Source organism: Vicugna pacos, chromosome 27, assembly GCF_048564905.1.
Source record: "Vicugna pacos chromosome 27, VicPac4, whole genome shotgun sequence".
Taxonomy (NCBI): Eukaryota; Metazoa; Chordata; class Mammalia; order Artiodactyla; family Camelidae; genus Vicugna; species Vicugna pacos.
This window is the reverse complement of record NC_133013.1, coordinates 18,619,985-18,642,625: the sequence shown is the minus strand read 5'-3', so window position 1 is coordinate 18,642,625 and position 22,641 is coordinate 18,619,985. Positions and strand designations below refer to the sequence as shown.

The following is a 22,641-nucleotide window of genomic DNA, read 5'->3' as shown; positions in this document are numbered from 1 at the left end:
GAAATTCCAAGGGTTTTAGGAGCTCTGTGCCAGAAACTGGGGACAAAGACCAAAAATATTTCTATATTACAACTTTCTTATAAGGCAGGCATGGTGTTGACTGATATCTGGCTTAAAGTCTAAAATTCAAGTCCAGATAAAGCATCTAAGCAGTTTTTGGGGGAAAGGGGGTAATTAGGTTTGTTTACTTATTATTTAATGGAGGTAATGGGGATTGAACCCAGGACCTCCCTGCATGCTAAGCGTGCATTCTACCACTGAGCTATACCTTCCTCCCCATCTAAGCAGTTTTATTTCAGGAGATAAAACTTTCATTCAGGTTAATGTTGAACACATGTCTGAAACACTGATCTTGATTAAATTGGAAAAATGACTGCAATTTGTTCACATTTCCAGTTGTTTCTATGTAAAAATCAGTTTTCTAGCTCATTTTATTAAAAAATATTCTGATCAAATAATGTTGGAGGAGATGACCTAGCTTCAAATCCGCAATGTAAAAGCAAAGAGAAAATTTTTCTGCTCAATTATCATGTTTAGGATCTTTACAAGGAGGATATTAGGTCCCAGGGAGCATCTCTTGCTTTCCCTGCTAAAAATTTCCTGTACTGTCTTCAATCTCCAGTACCTCCTCTAAGAATAAATAAATAAATAAACCTAATTACTTTCCCCCACCCCCAAATTTTTTTCCGTGTTCTGTCCTTGAGAGTGGAAATGGTCGGCTGACCGGCTGTGTGCGGTCTACACTGGTTCTCCCACAAACATCCACACAGCTGTCACGTAGCTCTTTTCATCCAGCGTGAGGCAGTGACAAACTCCTGCAGGAAGAGTTACCACGTCTCCTTTCTCCACGAAAATCTGAGTCCTCTTTATCTCTTTCATCAAAGTATCCACTGCTGTCCAAGAGGCAGCAAATCTCACACCCAAGTACAAATGCTCCCAGCAAAACATCTGACTCTTTTCTTGGTAATTTGGCAATTTATCTTTGCATATGGTTATTACGTCCACCCAAGGAGTAGTTTCTCTTTACGAATCTTTGCTAATTCTGAATCATTCTCATATTTGTCAGCTTCCAGTAAAGGGCTCCAAGCTGGTGCAGCTGCTCCATGCGGACTGGGCAGCTGGGCTGCAGCCCACGGAGGCCACCTCAGGTCAACCTGGGATTCATCCATGTACCCGGCCTGCAGCACGGTCTGGCTCTCGGGGCTGCGCCTGGGTCTGGGGGCTGCATCTGGCCGTGGTGGGCACCACAAGTAACAGGGGCTCCTTGATCTGCATATGCTGAACTGGGCTGAGGCTCTGGTGGCCTTCTTTTTAGGGGGTATCCAGGCCAGGACTCCTGCCCAACCTTGGTCTCCCAGTTGCTGAGCCTGGGTGAGGCCTGACCCAGGGTATTTTCTTACTGTAACAAAATGCACAAGTGATACTTTCTCAAAGGTTAATTGCAATGTGGAATCTGAAACAACATCAAAATGCCTTTCCTACTCTGTTACATTCAAACCCCTTGCACTCAAGTCAGTTCTTGAATAGATCTTTTACCTATGGATAATTTTTTAACATCATGCATTAGTCATTTGGAAAATACTGGTTCACTGAGTTAGGCAGATCTTTCAAAAGTTGACACATTTCATTATACAATATGAAAAAAAATCATATTTGGTAATACCATTAATCTCATTAGAAACATCATTAAGAATTGGGAAGCTCTCAAGCTCAAGGTGATTATATACAAGTTTTCTAAAAGTTTAGTTTTCTCTTTGCTGAGGAGGAGGTAATTAGGTTTCTTCATTGATTTCATTGGAGGAGGTACTGGAACATTTTTTAGTTTACTCTTGAAAGCTCAAATTTAAAAATCATTGGTGACAAATACTGTCAGTTATTTTCCTTGAAGTGAATGGCTCATTTCATTCATTTTTGAGAAAAAAATCTGCCAAATGTTCAAGTCTGAATAGCCTCTCTATCAGTTGCTCTTTCCGGTAAAAATGGTGTTCTATGAAGACAGCAGCTGCTGCGGCTCACAACTCAAATAAAGCACTCGGGTTCCTTCTGAGAGCTTTTCCAGGAGACTACCGTCTTACCTGCATCTGCAGCACGAGTGCTTTGTATGTATTTCCATTTTTATTATATAGGATATTGGAAAGATGTATACTCAAGAATTAATCAAATTATTATTTTTAATGCTTTATTAAGAGGATCTTATTAATAGACTCTTTTTTTAAATTAAAAAAATTTTCTTTTTTATGATGGAGAGTGCATGGTGGTGAGCAATAAAGTCACTACCAGTACAGTTTGGAGCTTCTGTCATGACTCAGGGTGAGGTGCCAGCAGTTTCCCCCTTGGTGCTTCTGCACCACTTGAGCAAATTTTAACACAGTGAGAAAGGCAAGTGACTTGTTAGTATTATTATGAAAATGTAAGTTTAGATCTCGTGATGCCCTCCCCACCCCCTTCAAGCCTCCTCCAGGATGCGTGGACCACACTTTTAGGTCGCACCTCCACCTAACTTTACATTCATTAACTTCTGATCTTTCGTTCTCCTGTGTCCCCAGGAACAAACCAGCCGCCTCCCCAGGAACAGCCCAGCCGCCTCCTCCGGAGCACCTGGGGTGGCTGCTTCCAGCCGGAGCCGCAGGCAGGGGGCGTGCCCGGCGGGGGCACCGCAGCCGGTACCAGCGGGGCCTTCACCCCTCTTCACTTACCTCACTTCCTCCTGCCCTCCCGTAGCCCCTTTAACCCTCCGCTTTCCCCGAGAATGGAAAGATTGGGAGACGAAAGCTTCAATTTAAAGGAAGCTGCCAGAGCAAATTGTGCTGGGATATGGGACACTCTGGATGCTACCGAATTGCACATTAACTACTGTGTTTAAAATTAAAAAAAAAATCCGTATCTATAGCTATATAAATCTTGATTGTTCTTTTTCTTGTTACAAAATAGATGCTTGATATATAATATTCAAACCCCATAGAATTGTGTAAATTAGAAATTGAGAGTCTCTCATTATCCCCCCTCCCCATACGTTGCTTTCCGTGCCTTTAATTTTTCATATATATGTATGTATATTACGGTGGGATATTTCTCTGCAACTTTCTGTTTTCACTTAGTATATCACAGTACATTTTTCTACATCAGCAAATATAGATCTACCTCATTCTTAATGCAACTGACAAGGGACATTTAGGTCAGTACTAATTTTTCCCTATTACTAACAGTGCTGCAGTGAACACCTTGCACTTACATCTCTGTACAGCTTGGTGAGTATTTCTATGGTGTCAGTCTCTCAATGTGGAATTTCTGGATGAAAGGTTATGTGCATTTTATAATAGGATGGATGCTACCGAAATGCCCTCCAGCCACATCCGTTGTATTTTGAAATGACCTGTTTGCATCTCCAGTGGACTGAGGTTCTCTCAGGGATAAAATGTGCCCTCTTGTCCAACCCTGGGTCACGCCTGTCATATCATAGGAGCTCAATAAACTGGTGTAGAGTGGATGTAAAGGAATAGTATTAACACCACCCTCAGGTTTCTCTTTTGTATGGCAGGAACGATTTTAAGCGTTTTTATCTGCATGAATTTATTTAACGCTAATAATTGCTAGGAATAGGTATTGTTATTATCTCCATTTGCAATTGAAGAAACTGAGGCTCAGAGAAGTTCAGTGACTTGCCCAGGCAATGAGACAATCATAACAAAAGACTGCCACAAACTAGGAGAAAACTTTATGCTCTGGGTATCTGTTACTGACGTGGTAATGTTGCCTCTGGTTCTTTTTAATGCCTTTCAATCATTTCCCCCTGTTCCAACTTTGGATCTCATGTTTTATTTGGAATTTTGAAGATTAACTTAAGCACTCTGAGAGAAAATTTCATGAAATTAAATACTGTTTTAAAATCTTCCAAATTTGTTTCTGGATCCCATCTGTCCTTGTCCATAGATTCATTTTACAAAGTTAAAATCAGAGGTATATTTTGTATTCTTTCATCAGGAGGAGGGGGTCTGGGGAGTTGTTGACCTTTTGTGATGATTCAGGTGTGAATGAATGCTGTGCACCCCCACCCCTTACCCTCACCCCCAGTGCAGACTTGAGAAGGTGGGCTTGCACTTGGCCATCAAGGATGAGTCGGGTCTGACTCTGGGCAGTGAAAAGAATCCACCTGATACAATTAAAAAAAATTAAAAAAATAATCCACCTGGTAGAAGGAAGGGGTAGTGCAACTAACTGCTCAGAGTCAAGATCGACTCAGGGGAATGGCTAAATTTAGGGTTCTTACTGGGAGGGGATAGTAGAAGAGAAGGGTGGTGAGGGAGGTGAAGGCCATACAATGTTATAAGCCGTTCAGATTTTGTTGTGTCAGGTGGTGGAGGGCTACTCCAGTATTGGAGCTGCAGAGTGACTGCTCAGGGCTGTGCTTCAGAGTGACAGAGTGACGGGGAGGGCAGATGGGAGGGGGAGGGAGCACAGACTACTGGCAGGGAAATCAGTTTAGAGATGACCATAAATAGCTCTGCTATCAACACCTCCCCCACAACCCTCCCCCCTCCCCTTGTCTGATTTCTAATAATGGCATCACCATTCTTCCAGCCCAGGGATGGAGGTCTGAGTCACTCTGACTCCTCCCCCATCCAGCCTGCTGCAATTCCTGCAGATGCCATCTCTCCACCGTCTTGCACTGTGGAGTCTTATACTTCTTGAGGGTTCTGCCAGGCCCCTGTGTCAGGCCTGCCCCTGGTTCAGGAATCCTGGCCTCCCTTCCCCAGGCCTAACCTCCCACTCCCTGACATCCTCCCACCACGGTTACCAGATGTTACCCTCGCATACAGACATACCAGGAAACTAACGCCCTGGGGTGTCCACATGGATGACATGAAGTCCCTCACTCTCCTAGTCTGCCTGGCCAGCCTCCTCCCACATCTTAGTATCCGTAAGAGCAGGCTTCATGGATATTCCTGCTCTTAGCTCACCAGGGTCTTCCCCAACAGAGGTGATTTTCTCTTTGTCAGATGCCTAATGTGTCATCTAAACTCCTCTTTGGACCCTTTCTTCTTGCACCTGGTTTGTGGTGATTTTTGGCTCCTGAAGGGGAGAGACTGAATGATAGGCATTTTTGTGCCTCCACAGGGAACTTGCCTATGACCTAGACTCAACAACTAATTGAGGTTTGATTAAAATGTGTAAGGGAGGGAGTTTCCAATTCTCCTGACCCCAAACTGGAAGATTTAAGCACCTTTCCTTTAAACATCAACTTTCTCTGAAGTGCCTTTCAGTGGTTACCACCACCAAGAATTTCAAACAAGTGCAATAAATAGGGGCTCTGGTTCCTCTTATTTCTCCTTGAGAGAGCTATGGACTATGAACCAGGTATATGGGCATGAACCAGAGTTCTGATGCTTCCCAGCTGTGTGACTTTGAGCAAGTGTCCCAACCTCTCTGAGCTAATGGAGCTGACACCAGCTGGCTCATCAAATAGATACTGTATGGGGAAGGCTGCACATGGGAGGTGGGCAATGAGAGCAGTTTAATTTGAAGACTTTGCTTTGACTGCCCCGGGCTGCTGTTGTGCTTGCAAAGGACATGTGCTTCCACCCTGACCCCCTGCAGGTAAAGGCCAGACTCTGGAACACAGTAAAGCTTTAGTATTGCCTCTTGCCAGGCCTCTGACACCCTGGTCCACCATATAAAGAAACAGATGAGCCCCTGGGGGTGGACAGCAATTTCTTTATGACCATTTCAGAAGTGGCAGTGTAGGCAGTTGACTAAGGTAATGGAATCTGATTGCTTGAGCCAAAAGGATCCTCAGGAATCCATTCTAAGTTCACAGTCATAGACAATGAGGCCCTGGTACCTGATATTTGGCATAAAAGTCAAATATCAGAGACTTCCATGGTCTCTGCTTGTGTTCTGAGCGAGAGAACTGGGAACAGAATGAAAGGGATAATTTGTCATTCTAGGACATGCTGGCTCAAGGTCAGGCCTTTGGTTGAGGCTTCAGACTTCGGGGGGCCCCTAACAGCCTCCCCTTGGGCCCAGTCTACGGGATCTCTGGGCCAAAGCAGTAGCTCTGCCTGGCTGAGATAGGGAGAAGGAAGTTTTGAAGTCAGTAATTCAAGGTCACTTTCCTGGCGGGGCTCCATCTGGCAATGTTGACTCTGAGGCAATGAAGGGGAGAGCTGGGAACACAGGGGAGAAAGAGGAGGCTAGTATTTGAGTGAGTTGGTGTGAGTAGGAAAGTGGGGGGCTGGGGTCAGATTTTTTAAAATAAAACCCAGTCCATTTGGTGTCTCATTTCAAGACTGTGGATGACAACGGAGAGAGGGAGAGAGACTTAGGTTGTTTATGGTAGAACCAATCAGTATTGCCTTTTGTATGAAAGCAGGCAAAACTGGAACTGTTTGCCTGGGTAGATGCTGAGTTTATTCAGCCCCGGCTGCCTGAGTACTGTTTGATAAGCACTGGTGATTGTCGTTGAGCACAGGGTGCGCCCCAAGCCATTAACGTACGTTATTCCACCCGCCTCCTGGCAGCCCTGTTACTGTTACAGTTCCCATTTCGTACAGGAGGAAACAGACTCTGGCTATGCTGAATAACTTCGAGAACTAGCAGCTTGATCTTCTGGTGAGAAGCATAGGAGTTTCAACTGTTAACTTGAGTCAGTCTATGCAACTCGTGGAGGGGATAGGAGGATCTGAGAACGAATTTGAAGAGACCCGAGGTGCCCACGGTCTTAGTTCAAGAACGCAGAGCGCTCATTGGTTAATGGACCTTGGAGTGTCAGTCCAACCAACGCAAAGGATGCAGGAGTTTGCTCAGATTAGCCTTTTTGGTTTTAAGCCGATGTCAGCAATTGACACCCTAGTTTAAATAGGGCATCCTGGAAAGAGGGGTTTGCCCCGCTAACAGCTCCCCTAATCCTCCCGCCCCGACTCCTGGGTCCGGGTGGGTCTCACCCGCCTCTCGCTTCAGTGGAGCTGGGCTTCGGCAACGCCCGGGAAAGCGCGGGCTGGGCGCTGGGGCGGGCTCCGGGCTGGTGCAGGGCTGGAGGCGGAGTCCGGGGCCTGCCCCGCCTCCCCCCGGTGAGGCCCAATGGGGAGGCGGGCCCGGGCAGCCCCGCCCCAGCCTTACCCGCGCGGCCCGCTCCTGGCAAGCCTCCGCAGCCCGCCGCCAGGCAGCCGGGAGCAGCGGCCGGCGCTCGGATCTCCCTTGATCCAGTTGGTTCGCTTGCCTGCCCGACCGTTCGGGATGGCTGGTTACCTGCGGGTCTTACGCTCGCTCTGCAGAGCCTCCGGCTCCGGGCCGGCCTGGGCACCGGCAGCCCTGACAGCCCCCAACTTGCAAGAGCAGCCGCGGCGCCACTGTGAGTGCCACGAGGAGGGTCCGGGCGGGGTGCGCGCCCCGCACCGCGACGTGGCGGCCTTCCGGGCGGGGATGAGCGAGCTCTACCCGGGACGTTCGCGGGTCGGGGTCGGCGGGGTGGGGCACACAAGAGCCGGCGGACGGGGAAGTGCTCCCCTGTCCCACCTTCCAGGCTGTGCCAAGCTCAGGGATGGCGACTTGAAGGAAGGTGGCAACTGGTGGCCCAGGCGATGCCGGCCCTGCTGCCCCGCACCCCTAGATATTCCTGTAGGGAGTACTGGGGGTTGTCCGGAGTTGGGAGGGTATCCTGCCCGCCCTGCGCCCCAGGAGGGAGACAAAGCGACCAGGTTGGGGCTGGAGCTCACGGCCTGCTCCCCCGACTAGAGGGAGGGTCGCGGCGCGGTCCCTGCTCAGACAAAGGAGTGGAGGGAGGAGGCATCCACTTCCCCTTCCTTCTCAGCCAGGCGCGCAGTAATCCGTTCTCGCTGTCAGGCCCTCGTCAGCTATTTTTGGAGCCTTTTACGCGACAGCTGGAGGAGCGTCCTTTTAATTTTCTCCTTTTGTTTGGACGCCCCCCTTCTCCTTGTCGACGTACTTGAAGCTCCGTCGTGGGGCCTCTCCTTGGCTTGACCTGCCTCTTCACGCTAGCCGGCTCCTGCGCTGCTCCTTGTCTCTGCCCCGCTCACCCGGCTGGGAAACCTGGCAGCTGCGCCAGAATGTCACTTTCCCAAATTGTTCTTAACAGCTTCTGTGGTACCCTGAGCCTCTTGCTTAGGAGAGAAAACAGTTGTCTTAGTAAGCAGGTCATAATAAGCAGGACTTAGCCTAAACTTTAATTGCACTGTTTGGCATGTGGGCATTGGCCTGCCCCATGGCTCTCCATCCCCAGCTACAAAAGGCAGGGAACAATGTGGGTCCCTTGGCCCTGTCTAATGCCTGTTGCCATGGAAACCCCAATCCTGACCTGGCCAGCAGCCCCTTGGAGTGAGGAAGAGGGGGTGGGGCCCAGGCAGCCTAGTCTTTCTGCTAGAGTAGGTAATCTTTAACCTAGTGTGGGAGCAGCTGACCAGAGCTAGGAAGGGGAGGAGAGCTTGAGCCCCAGCACCTCCCTTCTCTTTCAAGGAGAAAGGGGCATTTCTGCTTTTGTACTTAAAAGATTTGTCTCTAAGGAGTCAGCCCTATAACTCCAAGTTTCCAAGTGCCCTCAGGCCCCAAGCAAAGTTTCCCATATGGAACCACCTTCAGCAAAATATGGTGAAAGTTAATATATTCTCCAATTTTCCCTTTTTTCCTGCATTGATGGTAAAAAAAAGAAACCACCCCCCAAACAAGAAAACAAAGCCCCTTTTGGGGCCTGAATTTTGGCACAAAAAAAGAGCAGTCAGTTGCAGGTCCTTCCAGAAGCCTGCGAGGGGGGTTGGTTATTAATGAGACACATGCCTGGTGTTTGAGTTGGACATGCGACTATACAGTTGTGACCTCTGCTAGTTTATTACTTGCAACACTGCTGGAGACAGAATACTTGGCATTCCCCTTAATGACAAGGAAAGAATATGCTTTGGTTAAAAATATTCTTGTGTTTTTGGTGCCGGATGATTCCCACACGTATTTCTTTCTAGTTTTGCAACTCATAAGCCTTCAGCGACTGCTGGTGGTGGTTCTGATAAGTGAGTTTGGGGAAGTGAGGGTGGGCTCTTACCAACTGCTCAGAGGGAGAATTACTTATCTAGCCTTCCTTTGCTCAGCTCCTAGCCTGGCAACTTCTTAATTTTCTCACCCTGCCCCTATCTTTTCAGATAGGTGACTTGCCTGCACTCTTAGATTCCATGGCAGATTGTTTAATGATTGTTCAAAGTTTTGCAGACCCATCAGTAGAGTTCATATGTGCTCTCCACTGAGACTTGTTTCAACCACATGGGATAAGACCACAGCGGCCTCATCAGAGCTGTTTTGGGAGGTCATGTTTGGGCCCAGCACGGTTTTGGTTTTTTTTTAAAATTTTTATGGGGGGAGGTAAATTAGGTTTAATTTTAGGTTTATTTATTTTAATGGAGGTACTGAGGATTAAACCCAGGACCTCATGCATGCTAAGCAGGCACTCTACCACTGAGCTCCCTCCTGGGTCCAGTAGGTTTTGAAGAAAAGTCTCTGGAAAAGCCTGGGGCCTGCCCCCAAATTTTCTATGTGAGGTTGAGGCCTCTTTCGCTGATCCCAGGATGAGGTGCTGGAAACTGCTCTCTGATTACTAGAAGCCAGCCTCTGTGGCCTGCCCTGGAGTTTACACTTCTGTAAACCCATGTTTACAATGCCAGCAGATTGCAGATAAGCTCACCATATGTTGTGAGCTTCTCCAGGGCTGGGAGCCCAGTGCCCGGCAGAGATGCTACCCTTGTGCATTTGTGACGGTCTGGTGCACTTTGATGGTGAAAGCGTACCGGCCTCTGTGTGGTAATGCATCCCCGGCTCAGGGAGGGGAGAGAGTGCTGTTTAGCCAAAGAGGAGGTTAGAGCAGGGCAGCTGAAATGACTGTCACTTGACATTCATTAATGGACTCAACAGTTATTGTACTTCTACTATGTGCCAGGCACTGTGCCAGGGACACTCTGGGGACAGAGCTGGAAATAAGAGGCAAAGATTTCTGCCCTCATGGAGTTTAAATTCTAATTTGAGGACAGACAGTAAACAAGATAGAAGTTTGCTAGTGTGATATACAGTAACAAGAGCTTAGGAGGAGAAATAAGCAAGGCAGATGTGGCTGAAAGTCTGGGTAGGGCAATCAGAAAAGAGCCCACTGAATGAAATACTGAGGGAGTGGAGGAGACAGGGAGAAACAGAAAGGAAAGGTGTGCATGAATGAGGCTGGCTCAGAGAGCACGGTGGTGAGTGAGGGGAGATGACGTTGGGTAGTGGGGGTCATGGGGGCTGATAGGCCATTTTTGAGAATTTTGGCCTTTACTTGGAGTGAAAGGGGAGGCTTGGCAGGGTTTTAAGAAGAGTGTCATGACCTGATTTACATTTTAACAGGAGCAGTCTGGCTTAAGGGAGCTGGTAAGAGGCCACAGTCAGGATCTGGCAAGAGAGGTTGGTGGCTTGGACCTGGGTGACGGTACTGGAGTGGTTAGATTCTGGATACGTTTTTAAAAGAAGAGCCAATAGAATTTTTTGATGGTTTGGATGTGTGTATGAGAGAAAGGGAGGAGTGAAGGATGTCACCAAAGAAAATACTAGTCTCTTCCAGAATTGCCTCCCTGCCTCCTTGAGCTCCCAGGGCTTCCCTCCGCATTCCACTGGGCCACGCTGGCTGAGCAGCCTCTCTGTCTGCTGAGAACAGAACAGAACAGAGAGTGGCCTAGGTAGGAATGTGGGGAAAGCAGTTAGCTCTTGAGGTCGGCCTTCCTGGGAGGGACATCTAGCCTGGAGGCTAGATCTATTTACTTGAGCAGCAAGTAGATCCTGAAACTGGGGGTGGATTTTGAAATCCTTACTTGGTGTTCAGTGCTAGGAATTGGCCTAATGGACCTCTTGTGACTGGTGTAATTCCATCCCACACTCTGGCCAAGAGGACAGCGTTTGTGCAGTATGTCATCTGAAGAGTTCATGGTGGCTGTCCCTTGGAGGCCTCCAAGCAGGCCCAGCTGCTGTTCCTTGGATTTCAGGTCTCCTGTCACCACTTGTCTTCCAGGGAGGGGCAGACAATAGGGGTGCCTTCCCCATATTGGGTGAACAACAGACAAGGTCTCAAACTCCGATGCCTTTGGGTGCTCTGGAGGGGGGCATGTGGCAGGCCTGGAATCAGGGGGAGAGGCTGTCCTCAGCCACAAGTGAGTGAGCGCCTGCTCAGTGTGGTTGAAGCGACTCATTCCTCAAGAAGGGCTGGATTTTTAAGTAAAATCTTCTGTCCCCTTCCCCTCACTGGTTTAAACTGAAAATTTTTTAAATTTAATTTTCTTTATTTTTTTATTGTGGTAAAAAATGTGTAACAAAAATTTCCACCTTAACCATTTGTATGCATGCAGTTCAGCGGTGTTAAGTACATTCACGGTGGGGAGCGTATAGCTCAGTGGTAGAGTGTGCTTAGCACACCTGACTTCCTGGGTTCAATCCCCAGTATCTCCATAAAATAAGTAAATAAATAAACTTAATTACCTCTTCCCTAACAACAACAACAACAGCAAAAAAGCTACAAGGCTACCAAGTTAGATAGCTACAGTTAAAAAAAAAGTACATTCATATTGTTTTTTGAGGGGTGATGAGGTAACTCGGTTATTTATTGATTTATTTATTTAATGGAGATACTGGGGATTGAACCCAGGACCTCGTGCATGCCAAGCACGCACTCCACCACTGAGCTATACCCTCCCCTCCTACATTCACATTGTTGTTCAGCAACCTCCACAGCTTTTTCATCTAGCAAAACTGAAACTCTGTCCCCATTAAACAACTACCCTTTCCTCCCTTCCCCCAGCCCCAGGCAACCACCATTCTACTTTCTGTTTCTATAATTTTGGCTGCTCTAGGTACCTCATAGAAGTAAAGTCATATAGTATTTGTCCTTTTGTGACTGGCTTATTTCACTTAGCATGATGTCCTCAAGTTTCTTCCATGTTGTAACATGTGTCAGCATTTCCTTCCTTTTTAAGGCTGAATAATACTCCATTATATGCATATACCATATTAAAAAAATATTCCAGTTAAAATTTATTGACCTTCTGAGTGAAGTATAGGAACTGTGAAAAGCTTAGGCATTATACCTATTAAATCCTTACATATTTAATATTGTTTCTAATTTATTATATTGCTTCCCAGAAATAATAATCACAGCTGGATTGAAAGAGTTTTTGGGAAATGTGGTGATGCTGTTTATCTAATCTAAGTATACCACATTGTAAGTCTATTAGTGATCCAAAGGGAATTTGCCCTTGTGGAATTTGAAACAAAAGGACAAGCAGCAAAAGCTATTGAACTAGGTTCAGATCCATCACGGAAACTGGGAAGCACTTTCTTTTTCAGTTTCAAAGCAAGTACATCCATGTTTAAGTGGTGGGGAGCACAGCCTTGGAAAAACTTGAAATCATGAACATCGAGTCACTTTTTGGAGGAAAGTTTTTATTAAACTTCCTGGATTCGTTAACAAAGAGTCCCGTTTTCCTTTTGAAGCTTCATATCACATTTTGTTTATCCATTCATCTGATGATGGACACTTGGGTTGCTTCCACCTCTTGGCTATTGTGAATAATGCTGCTATGAACATGGGTATACAAATACCTCTTTGAGACCCTGCTTTTTTTTTTAAAATATATTTTTATTGACGTATAGTTTACAATGTGTCAATTTCTGGTGTGCAGCACAATACTTCAGTCATATAGGAACATACATACATATATTCGTTTCCATATTCTTTTTAACCATAAGTTACTACAAGATATTGAATGTAGTTTGAGACCCTGCTTCTAATTCTTCTGGATATATATCAAGAAGAGGGATTATTAGGTTATATGGCAATACTATTTTTTAATTTTTTGAGGAACCGTCATACTGTTTTCCATAGTGGCTGCACCATTTACATAAAGAAAGAATTCTCACCATTAGTGCACAAGTGTTCCAGTTTCTTTACATCCTCGCCAACATCTGTTACTTTCGGTTTTTTTGATAGTAGCCATCCTAATGGGTGTGAGGTTTTGATTGTGGTTTTGATTTGCGTTTCCCTAATAATTAGTGATGTTGAGCATCTTTTCATGTGCTTGTTGGCCATTTTTGGAGAAATAATCTATTCAAGTCCTTTGCCCATTTATCAATTGGGTTGTTTTTTTCATTGTTGAAATCACCTCATTTTTAAACCTTGGTCACCAGTTAACATTAAAAAAATCCCACTACCTGGGCCAAACACAGCGAACCTTTGCTGCTGTGGCTCACATCGCCGTCCTGTCCCCCAGCTCCTCTGGGAAGTTGCTTTGAGGGGAGCCGCACTTCTGACTTTGATAACTGTGCTGCTTGCTCTCTCCATTGCCTGTAGGTGTTCCCTTCCATACTCACTCTTTGAGGACAGGCACTGTTGTGTTTAGGTGTTTCAGGAAGGGGTGCTTAGCACCTGGTTGTAAGTAAGTGGGCCCTCTGGTCTCTGAGGGTTGGACACCTGCACGCCCAGCTGGGAGGGCTGCGTGTTGTGATCTTGACATTGAGCTTCCCCCTGGAGGAGGTGTGATGTTCACAGCCACAGGCTGCTGTGCCTAAAGCCTAAAGCCCAAAGCTTGAGTTGAGCCCAGGCTGAGGCTGAAACCTTTAGGACTGGCCCCCCAAATGAATCTCTCCTTAGGGACCTTGAAAACAATAGGTTTAGTACAATTTAAAAAAAAATTAAGTAGCTGTCATTAACCTATAGAAGATGCTTCTAAAAGCTAAGCTAGCTCTGCAACAGCCCAGTGGACTTTCTGCAGGTCCTAAAGCCCTTCCACTCAAGCTTTAGACCAGAGGAGCTGAAGGAATTCAGCGCTTGGGTCCAAAGTCCCCATTCTATCTTGAGAGGAGTGCTGGAGCAGTGCCAGCCGTGTCCACCTTGTTCTCTGGGGAATGAAATATTTTGAGTCTCTGCTTTCTGCTTCTCTATATCTGGCCCACAAGGGCAGCCAGAGGCTGCACTTGAGCCAGGGCCCTGGGATCTGTCCTGATGCTGACACAAGCCCAGCTCCCTGGGTCTCATTTTTCTTCCTTTATAGATTAAAAAAAAGAGAGAAAAAATCTGTTTGCACATCTTTGGGAAGTGAATCATTTTGCTGCACATAGTTCACCTTTTTCTTAGCGAGTCAGGGATGTCATCATGAGTCATGGCTCAGGTGTGTTCGGAGGACAGTGATGTCTTTGGGGTCTGTTGGGCTGTGGTTGCTTTTGTTACCAATGAGCCTGGGTAGCCTTGCTGCTTCATCTTCTAGGCCTGCTATTCATAAGCATCTATCCCTTGCTCTCAAATTAGCTGATGTCATTTGGAGTTTTCAAGTAAACATCCTTGTCCCCTCTTCTGATTTGCTGTGTCGCATCTTTGGTGAGACAGAAGACCTATAACCATATCTGTAAGGATTGTGTGTAACATAAAAGTGGGCCCCGAGTGAGAGCTAAGGAGGGCCTCTCTGGGGGCGGGGCCCCACTCTCAGCAGATCTGCTCCCATCTGGGGTTCAGTGGTGGGTGAGACTTCCTGGTGACTGCGGCCGGGTTGTAGGATTTACATACATCTCGTTGCTGTGCTCTGCGGTCGCTGCTGCTTCTCGGGCTGTGTGCAGAGGAACATACTGGTGCTTGGGTGACCATTTGCTTCAGGTTAAGGTTCGACAATCTTCGCCCACGGCAGCCTGCACTGATTAACTGAATGGGCCATTTTCTTGCGTTTTCTTTGGAATTCACTTCCCAGACTGTTGGTTCTTCTCATGAGTCAGACTTTCCTTGAAGAGCCTCTACTGGCTCCTATTTCCTCCTCCACCATCTCCCTGGGTCTGGATCAGCCACCCCTCCAGTCCTTGGGTGCATCTCTGGCAGGACTGGCTGACCTGAGCCGGGATGGATCAGGGCTTCTGCCTTCCATTCCCAAGTGCCCATTGAGGAAGGTGTAGATCTTCCTGGATCTGCTGTTTTCAGGCTGTGTGAGCTTTGGCAGTAAGCTGATAATCTCCCTGAGCCTCAGTTTCCTGACATTTAAAGTGGGGAGAAGTGGTTTGGAGGATTAAATGCAATCATGTGAAGGGTGTGGTACACCATCAGGCACGTGGGAGGCGCTCCATACAGTTTCCTGCCTCACTTCAATTTAGTCGCCTGTCAGGTTGCAAGCAACTGACAAGAGTTGGTGACTGGCTAACTTGGAGAGAAAGTTGTTGGAAGGACATGAGGAGCTCACAGAATTGCAGGGATTGGACAAGTGGGGGTTCCAGGCTGCCCTAAGGAACTGGGTATCTCCCCAGCTTAATGCTTGACAAGGTGGCTGCAGCTGGCTCTCATTCTCTGTGTTGATCTCCTTTGCCGTCAGATTCTAGGGGAGAGGATCTGATTGGCCAGGCTGGCAACTTTCTGGCTAGTCCTAGCTGGCCATACTGAGTGGAGATCCAGGTGCCCTGAGCAGTCCCGGAGCTGCTCTTGCAAAAGGAGGAGTGAATTCTGGGCAGCTGGACTGCAGCTGACCACTCCTCCATGGTGAAGGGTGGGTCTGGCTGGAGAGGAGAGGGGCTCCCCCACCACCCTCCCCAGGGGTGTGATGTACTGTGTGCCTGGTTCTAGATGCTGACAAGAGGATCAAGGTGGCGAAGCCAGTGGTGGAGATGGATGGCGATGAGATGACCCGTATCATCTGGCAGTTCATCAAGGAGAAGGTAGTTTCTTCCCAAAGTGGGCGGCCTTCCCCGTGGCTGGCCAGGCTCAGTGTTCAGTCCCAGCACAGGTCTCCTGAGCCCTGCTTCAGGTCCCCAGGTTTCACCTGTCACTCTGGTGGGCAGGAACATTCCTGTTTCTCTCCTTCCATCCACCCTTCTGTCATGTCCAGACCACTCTGGCTCTTGTGACATCAGGCGGGGGCTGTCCTCAGCAGGCTGTGTCTCACTCGTGCTGGTGCCGATGCCTGCATGTTTTAAAAGATGTGAGCTGATCCTGTATCATATCTTCTTGATTTCCTCCATTCCGAAGTGCTTCCTTGAGGGGGTGAAAGGAGAACCAGGCCAGCATGCAGGACAGTGACACAGCCTGCAGCCATGCACGAAATTAACCTTCCCTTAGCGGCTCAGGGATGTCACTGTGAGTCGTGGCTGTGATGTGTGTTGTAGGGACAGTGATATGTTTGAGCCACCATGGCAGATGGTTCCCAGGGTGGCTACTTGGCTTCTCCAAAGTCTCTGTGGTTTAGCTCTGCCAGGGAGAGTGCATGGTGGTCACCATGTGGTGACCCCTGCATTGTATGTCTGCCCACAAGAAGAAGGTTGAGAATTGCCCCTTCTGAATGAGGAAGAAGAGGGAACCCACTGTATAGAGAACTCTGGATGCACTGGGAGTTGGGGTTCAGCTGAGTTGATGGGCCATCTCGGGGGGCCTGTGGTCCATGCTAGGGGATGAGTCCTCCAAGGGGCTGCTGCCTGGTCTGCTGGCTACTTCCCAGAGCCCCAGCCTCCCACCAGCTTTGGCCAGTCCTCTGCTGGCTTTCCCCATCCCCGCCCTGATGGGGTGTCCCCTGCCATGGCCCCCACGTGTCCCTGGGTCAGAGTCATCTGGGCTGATGCCTTGCCCCGGCCATCTGTCTCTAGCTCATCCTGCCCCACGTGGACGTCCAGCTCAAGTATTTTGACCTGGGGCTTCCAAACCGGGACCAGACCAATGATCAGGTCACCATCGACTCAGCGTTGGCCACCCAGAAGTACAGTGTGGCTGTCAAGTGTGCCACCATCACCCCCGATGAGGCCCGTGTGGAAGGTGTGAGGGCATAGGGAATGGGTGGCTGGGATGGTAGGGGCTGTGATATGACCCCGGTCTTGCTGCAAATGCCCGGTAAACAGCGGAGCTTTGGCGGTTGCTGTGGAGGAGGCTGTAGAGGGAGGGGCGGTTGAGGGGCTGGCCTCAGGCAAAGCTGGGACCCGAGTCCGTGTCCCTGGCTCCTATGCTAGTGGTGCTTCTGCTGCACTGTGTGGCTCTGGCCAGTGTGGGTGTCACCAGTCACAGGAAGGAGGAGAAAGCGGATGCTGATGCTGTCACAGTGAGGGCAGCTTCTTTAAACTGTCTGCCCCTCTGCCTCCTGGACTGTTTTGCAACATGAGTTTTAAGACCTCCTTCTGACTGTGTTCTTGTGGAAGTTTCAAGTTCTGGTTGGAAGATGAGGGCTGCAGTGGGGCCACTTCATGCTTGTCCTCATAGAGTTCAAGCTGAAGAAGATGTGGAAGAGTCCCAATGGAACCATCCGGAACATCCTTGGGGGGACTGTCTTCCGGGAGCCCATCATCTGTAAAAACATCCCACGCCTCGTGCCTGGCTGGACCAAGCCCATCACCATTGGCAGGCACGCCCACGGCGACCAGGTTGGCCCCGGAAGGAGTTGGGCTCCCAGGGCCTGGGGCCCCCACCAGAGCCCCTGGCCTGAGCCATCCTCTCGTCTCTGCAGTACAAGGCCACAGACTTCGTGGCTGACCGGGCCGGCACGTTCAAGGTGGTCTTCACCCCGAAGGACGGCAGTGGCGCTAAGGAGTGGGAGGTGTACAACTTCCCTGCTGGCGGCGTGGGCATGGGCATGTATAACACGGACGAGGTGAGCACGCGGCTGCCTGGCTCCCTCCCCCACGCCTGTCTCTCTGTCTCCCGCCACGTCGGATTGGTGGTTCTGACTGTTCCTGCGTCGGTGGCCTGCACAAGGTCTGAGGCCTGTGAGCAAATGCATCTCAGATGTGTTCAGAGGGACCTGCGGGGGGCCTGGCATGGAGGGGCTGCCCCTCTCCTGCTCAGCCAGACGCTCCTGCTCAGGTTCCTGCCCTCATTCTCGGGTGCACCTTTGGGGGCATATTGGTTGTCAAGACTCTTGGCTTAAAGCAAAGTGGGTAAGCACTTCCTCCCCTCCCTACACCCCTCGCTTGGCTTTCCTTTCCTCTGTGGTTGGCCTCATTCTCAGGCCAAGAAGAAATGGCCACAAGTAGCTCCAGGCTTATCCCTTGCCAGCTTGACTATCCTATCAGAAAAGAGTCTTCTCGCTCATGGTTCTAGCAAAAGTACAGGCTTAGGTCACATGGCCATCTCTGAGCCAATCATGGAGTCTGAGGGGAGGAAGGGCTCTGATTGGATAAGCCAGGGCCACACTGTCAACTCCAGAGACAGGCAGGGGGACTGAGGGTATTAGCCCTACCCCAGCCACATGGTCTAAGAACTGGGGAGGGTGGTAGCTTTCCAAAGCAAAGCTGGGGGGCTGCTTCCTCCCAGAAGTTGGGAGGGGGTTCTGGGCCAGCAGGAACATCAGATGCTCACTCCAGGGAGGCTGGGTTAACCCCAACTGCCTGCGAGGGTCGTGTGGAAGGAAGGGTTGTTATTCCTGGTGCCCGTGCCTGCCCTGGGGAACCATGCCAGGGACCTCTCTCTCCCTGCAGTCCATCTCGGGTTTTGCGCACAGCTGCTTCCAATATGCCATCCGGAAGAAGTGGCCGCTGTACATGAGCACCAAGAACACCATTCTGAAAGCCTATGACGGGCGCTTCAAGGACATCTTCCAGGAGATCTTTGAGAAGTAACTGCCTCTCCCTCTACTATCTCCCTGGGACTGCATCCTTCTTCCTTGTCCCCTCAGCCTGTATCCACTCGGGGAGGTGGCTGTCCCAGTGCATCTGTCTCAGCTCAGAGGCTCAGGGAGGGATTCCCCAACCTGTCAGCTTTCTGCGCTCTCCCCACAGCAGACCCTTTTGCTCCCAGGCACTATAAGACCGAGTTCGACAAGAACAAGATCTGGTACGAGCACCGGCTCATTGACGACATGGTGGCTCAGGTCCTCAAGTCTTCAGGTGGCTTTGTGTGGGCCTGCAAGAACTATGATGGAGACGTGCAGTCGGACATCCTGGCCCAGGGTATGCTAGCCACATGTGCCCCCTGCATGGGTGAACTGTTCGTTTTCCCTAGAGAAGGGAATTTTCAGATCTTTTGAGGAGAAAACTTCTCTAGTGGAGGAGCAGGATGGGATCTTGCGTGCTCATTGCAGGGTCTCCTGTGGACAGCAGGGGCCAGGAGCTCCCTGGTGTCTGAGTGAGGAAGGACCGTAAGTTAGGTTTGGACTGGGGTATTACTAAGGCTGCAGAGAAAGGAGGACACAGGAATTCAGGTTCTAAAGGGCTAGGTGTGAGCCCTGAATTGGTTCCTGTCCATGAAGGGGCCAAGTGATTGACGCCAGTAGAAAAAGGAAATCAAACACAAGCGGGTGTTCTTTAAATCACAGTGAATTTGTTTTGCATAGGGAACCTTTTGGATGTAGGAGAATACTTAGGGAAGATGGCAAACTCCCAGGCCCTAGGGTGTCCTGAAAGTCAAGTTGGGTTGCAGCAGAAAGCCTGCATGAGCTGTTAGGGAAGAACTGAAAGAAATAGCCCAATTGTGCTGGGAACGAGGGCGGGAAAGATGGTGGGAGTGGCAGCAGGTAAGGCACAGAGAGTGGAAGAGAAGCCAGGCTCTGAGAGGTGGGCGGGGTCGAGCCCCTGATGAGGGGAAAAGTGAAGCCCGTGCCGGGTTGCGATGAAAAGGCAGAAGGTCCCAGTACTTTATAAAAACCTTTGACTTTATTTGGAAAAGTTTGGTGTGATCCTCTCACTAGAACAATTCCCGTCTAGGATGGAAGGATGAAAAGCCCTAGCAGACAAGAGAAAGCATGAAAGGTACCTTTAAGTATATAAGTAATTGCTGAGTGTGAAGGTCTCAGTAAAAATGGAGAAGGGCTCCCCCTTCCTCTGCCCCAACAGCAAAAATTCTTAGACAAATAATTTTCCTCTAGAAGTGCCCACTTTTTCTTTCTTGGACCTTTACAATTCTTATTTTGGTGCCCTGGGGTGCTTTTGGAGGAGACCAGGAGACCTTGACAACATGAAAGGCTGACATCTGGTTTTGGGAAAATTTGGACATAAATCACAAAACTTTAATGTAGCTTAAAAGAGCAGATAAAGTGATTGCTGTGAAATAGTTGGCAGCAGGCTTTATTTTTTCTGCTGGAATGAGTCTCCCAGTCACCAGCCAGGGTGGGTGGGCAGAACTCTAGGGGGTCTCGGGCCCGGGAGGGCCGTGGACTCCGGGGTACCTAGAGGTAGGGGTCGCAGATGTATGCTAACGGCTGACGAGAGCCACCTCTGAGCTGCCCTGCTCTGTGCTGGGCCCTGGAGACCCAGGACAAGGGGAACAAGCCTGAAATAGTCCCTGTCCTCCTAGTTACAGTTGGGGGCGGGTAGAGACACAAGCTGGGAAGCAGCTACAACAGCAGGAGGGCAGTGGTGTGAGGAGAGGCGCTGGCCCTGAGAGGAGGGTCTTCCTACTCTCCAGGCTTTGGCTCCCTTGGCCTGATGACGTCCGTGCTGGTCTGCCCGGATGGGAAGACCATTGAGGCTGAGGCTGCTCATGGGACTGTCACTCGCCACTATCGGGAGCACCAGAAGGTGAGTGTGAGGACTGTGGCCCCAAGTTCACTGGCCCTGAGGGCTGGGAGGATGGGCCTGGCCCTGTCAGTCTAGAGGTCGGCAGCTGTGTCCAGGTGGCCCCCCTGTTGGCTGTTTGGTTCCTGATCCCTCTGCGACACCTTGCCCCAGGGCCGGCCTACCAGCACCAACCCCATCGCCAGCATCTTTGCCTGGACACGTGGCCTAGAGCACCGGGGAAAGTTGGACGGAAACCAAGATCTCATGAGGTGAGTACAGAGGAGGGGCCTGAGCTGGCCCAGGGTAGGTTCTGGGCCCTGCCTCCACACAGCTGGGGTCTCACTGCCCTGTACCCTGCAGGTTTGCCCAGACCCTGGAGAAGGTGTGCGTCGAGACAGTGGAGAGTGGAGCCATGACCAAGGACCTGGCAGGCTGCATCCACGGCCTCAGCAAGTGGGTGGCCTGGGGTAGAGGGCAGGGCTGGCCTTCCAGGGCCTCGGGTTTGGGTGGAAAGAAGCCCAGGGCCCCTCTTAGAGGCCTCCTCCTGAGTCAGCTCAGCTGCCTGGGGCAGGACGGTCCACAGCCCAGAGAGTGGGCCCCTATCCCTGAGGCTAGCTGCTCAGAACCTTTTCCATCCCCCGCTGCAGCCACCTCCCAGCTTCTCCCAGGAGAACTTGTATCCAGTTGCCCATTCACCTAGGAAAAACAAGACAGGCCTTACTGGGGTCCTGCTGAGTTGGCTGTGGCCCTTTGACAGTTGGCTGTAGGTGGCCTCTGGCCTGTAGGCCTCCGCGCCACTGCCCAGGAGGCCCGGCTGGAGCCGCCCTCACGCGCAGGCGCTCTCTCGGCAGTGTGAAGCTGAACGAGCACTTCCTGAACACCTCGGACTTCCTGGACACCATCAAGAACAACCTGGACAAAGCTCTGGGCCAGCAGTAGCTGGAGCGGGAGCGCTGCAGGCCGCTGGTGGCCGGGCCGGAGCCGAATGGGTCCCCGCGACGCCAGGCGGCAGAGGGTGAGCCTCACAGCCCCTCTTAGGAGGCCTTTCTAGGGGACATTTTTTATAAGCAAGATGTTTTTAAAAGTGTCTGTGTGTTTCCCCTCATGGTGACGTGAGGCAGAAACGGTGTGTTTTACCTCAGCCAGTGGTATGTTTTGCATACTGTAATTTATATTGCCCTCGGAACACATGGTGCCGTATTTAGCTACTAAAAAGCTCTTCACAAAATGGTCTGCTGTGTTTGTCCCTGAGGGGAAGGAGGCAGCTGGGGCTTGAGGCAGAGGCCCTCACAGGGCCAGAGGTCCCACCAGGGACACACTGGGGTGCCTTAGGAACAGCAGGCCTCTGTCCAGTCTGAAGGCCCCCCCGGGGGGAAGACGGATTCCCTGGAGTTCCCCAGCATGATCTGGTTCTATGTCCTCTTCTCCACTTTAGGATTGTTGTCACTTCCCGATAGATCCTGGTTATATTTTCATTTATTTTCCTTTGCTGGTTTTAATCCAAACACATGCAGACCTCCGTTTTTGCTCATTGCTTGGTCCTCAGAATAGGTCCCACCCAGTAGCCGCCTCAGTTCTCATCTCCATGGCTGCCTGGGGCTCAGGATTGGGAGTGAGAGTGGAGGCCCCCATGTGGTCCAGGCCAGGATTGGGAGTGAGAGTGGAGGCCCCCATGTGGTCCAGGCCAGTGGGTCCTGGACTTGGGTTCCTCTTCCCTATTCTTTGGCAAAACTAGAAAAGTAAGTTAATAAAAGTTTCTATAAAGCTAACAGATCCAATTTAAAGGGCTATCCTTTATGCAGGGATTATATTCTACTTGCAGTGTTAAAGTGTTCCGGACAGGAGTTGTATCATTTTGACTCGATAAAGCAAATACCTGGCAACCCAAAGTCCACTTCCCACATTTGGGTGGGCTCCTGAAACCAGACAGTTGGGAGTCTTGGTAGCTTTGAGATGGGATGTGGCTACCCACCTCCACTGACAGCTGCCTTCTGTTCTAAGACCACTCTTTTCTCAGTCACTGCACTCCCAGCGCTTTAGAAAGAAAAGCTGGTGTGCTGGCTCTGCTGGGCCCAACTCCTGGTTGGAGGGGGAAGCTTAAGGTTTCCGGGCCCTTCCTCCCCATCAGTAGCAAAGGCCTGACAGTGCCCCAGAAGGCACAGCCTCTGAAGCCCACGCTGGCATCATGAG

General features: G+C 49.9%; 1 protein-coding gene, 1 non-coding gene and 1 pseudogene across 2 annotated transcripts; 1 reads left to right on the top strand and 2 right to left on the bottom strand.

The window, feature by feature from the left end:
* Nucleotides 1-654: 654 nt before the first annotated feature.
* LOC102526400 (acireductone dioxygenase pseudogene) lies at nt 655-2,302 on the bottom strand (annotated as a pseudogene).
* A 4,807-nt stretch (nt 2,303-7,109) lies between these two features.
* Nucleotides 7,110-21,679, top strand: IDH2 (isocitrate dehydrogenase (NADP(+)) 2). The gene is made up of 11 exons (XM_006198448.4): nt 7,110-7,348; nt 15,605-15,696; nt 16,618-16,783; nt 17,222-17,382; nt 17,466-17,609; nt 18,436-18,572; nt 18,755-18,906; nt 20,360-20,472; nt 20,623-20,720; nt 20,812-20,904; nt 21,303-21,679. The coding sequence occupies exons 1-11, from the start codon at nt 7,234-7,236 to the stop codon at nt 21,388-21,390; spliced, it is 1,359 nt and encodes a 452-aa protein (XP_006198510.3). The 5' UTR covers nt 7,110-7,233; the 3' UTR covers nt 21,391-21,679.
* On the bottom strand, nt 11,635-11,707 carry TRNAA-GGC (transfer RNA alanine (anticodon GGC)). The gene has a single exon. It is a non-coding gene; the product is annotated as a tRNA-Ala (tRNA).
* Nucleotides 21,680-22,641: the final 962 nt, after the last annotated feature.

What these genes read in the sequence shown, in the direction of transcription:
- IDH2 (XM_006198448.4), top strand. Translation starts at nt 7,234, where the DNA reads ATGGCTGGTTACCTGCGGGTCTTACGCTCGCTCTGCAGAGCCTCCGGC. An exon ending in TTCCAGGAGATCTTTGAGAA is followed by an intron (nt 18,573 to 18,754) that starts GTAACTGCCTCT and finishes TTTTGCTCCCAG; the next exon opens with GCACTATAAGACCGAGTTCG. An exon ending in ACTATCGGGAGCACCAGAAG is followed by an intron (nt 20,473 to 20,622) that starts GTGAGTGTGAGG and finishes ACCTTGCCCCAG; the next exon opens with GGCCGGCCTACCAGCACCAA.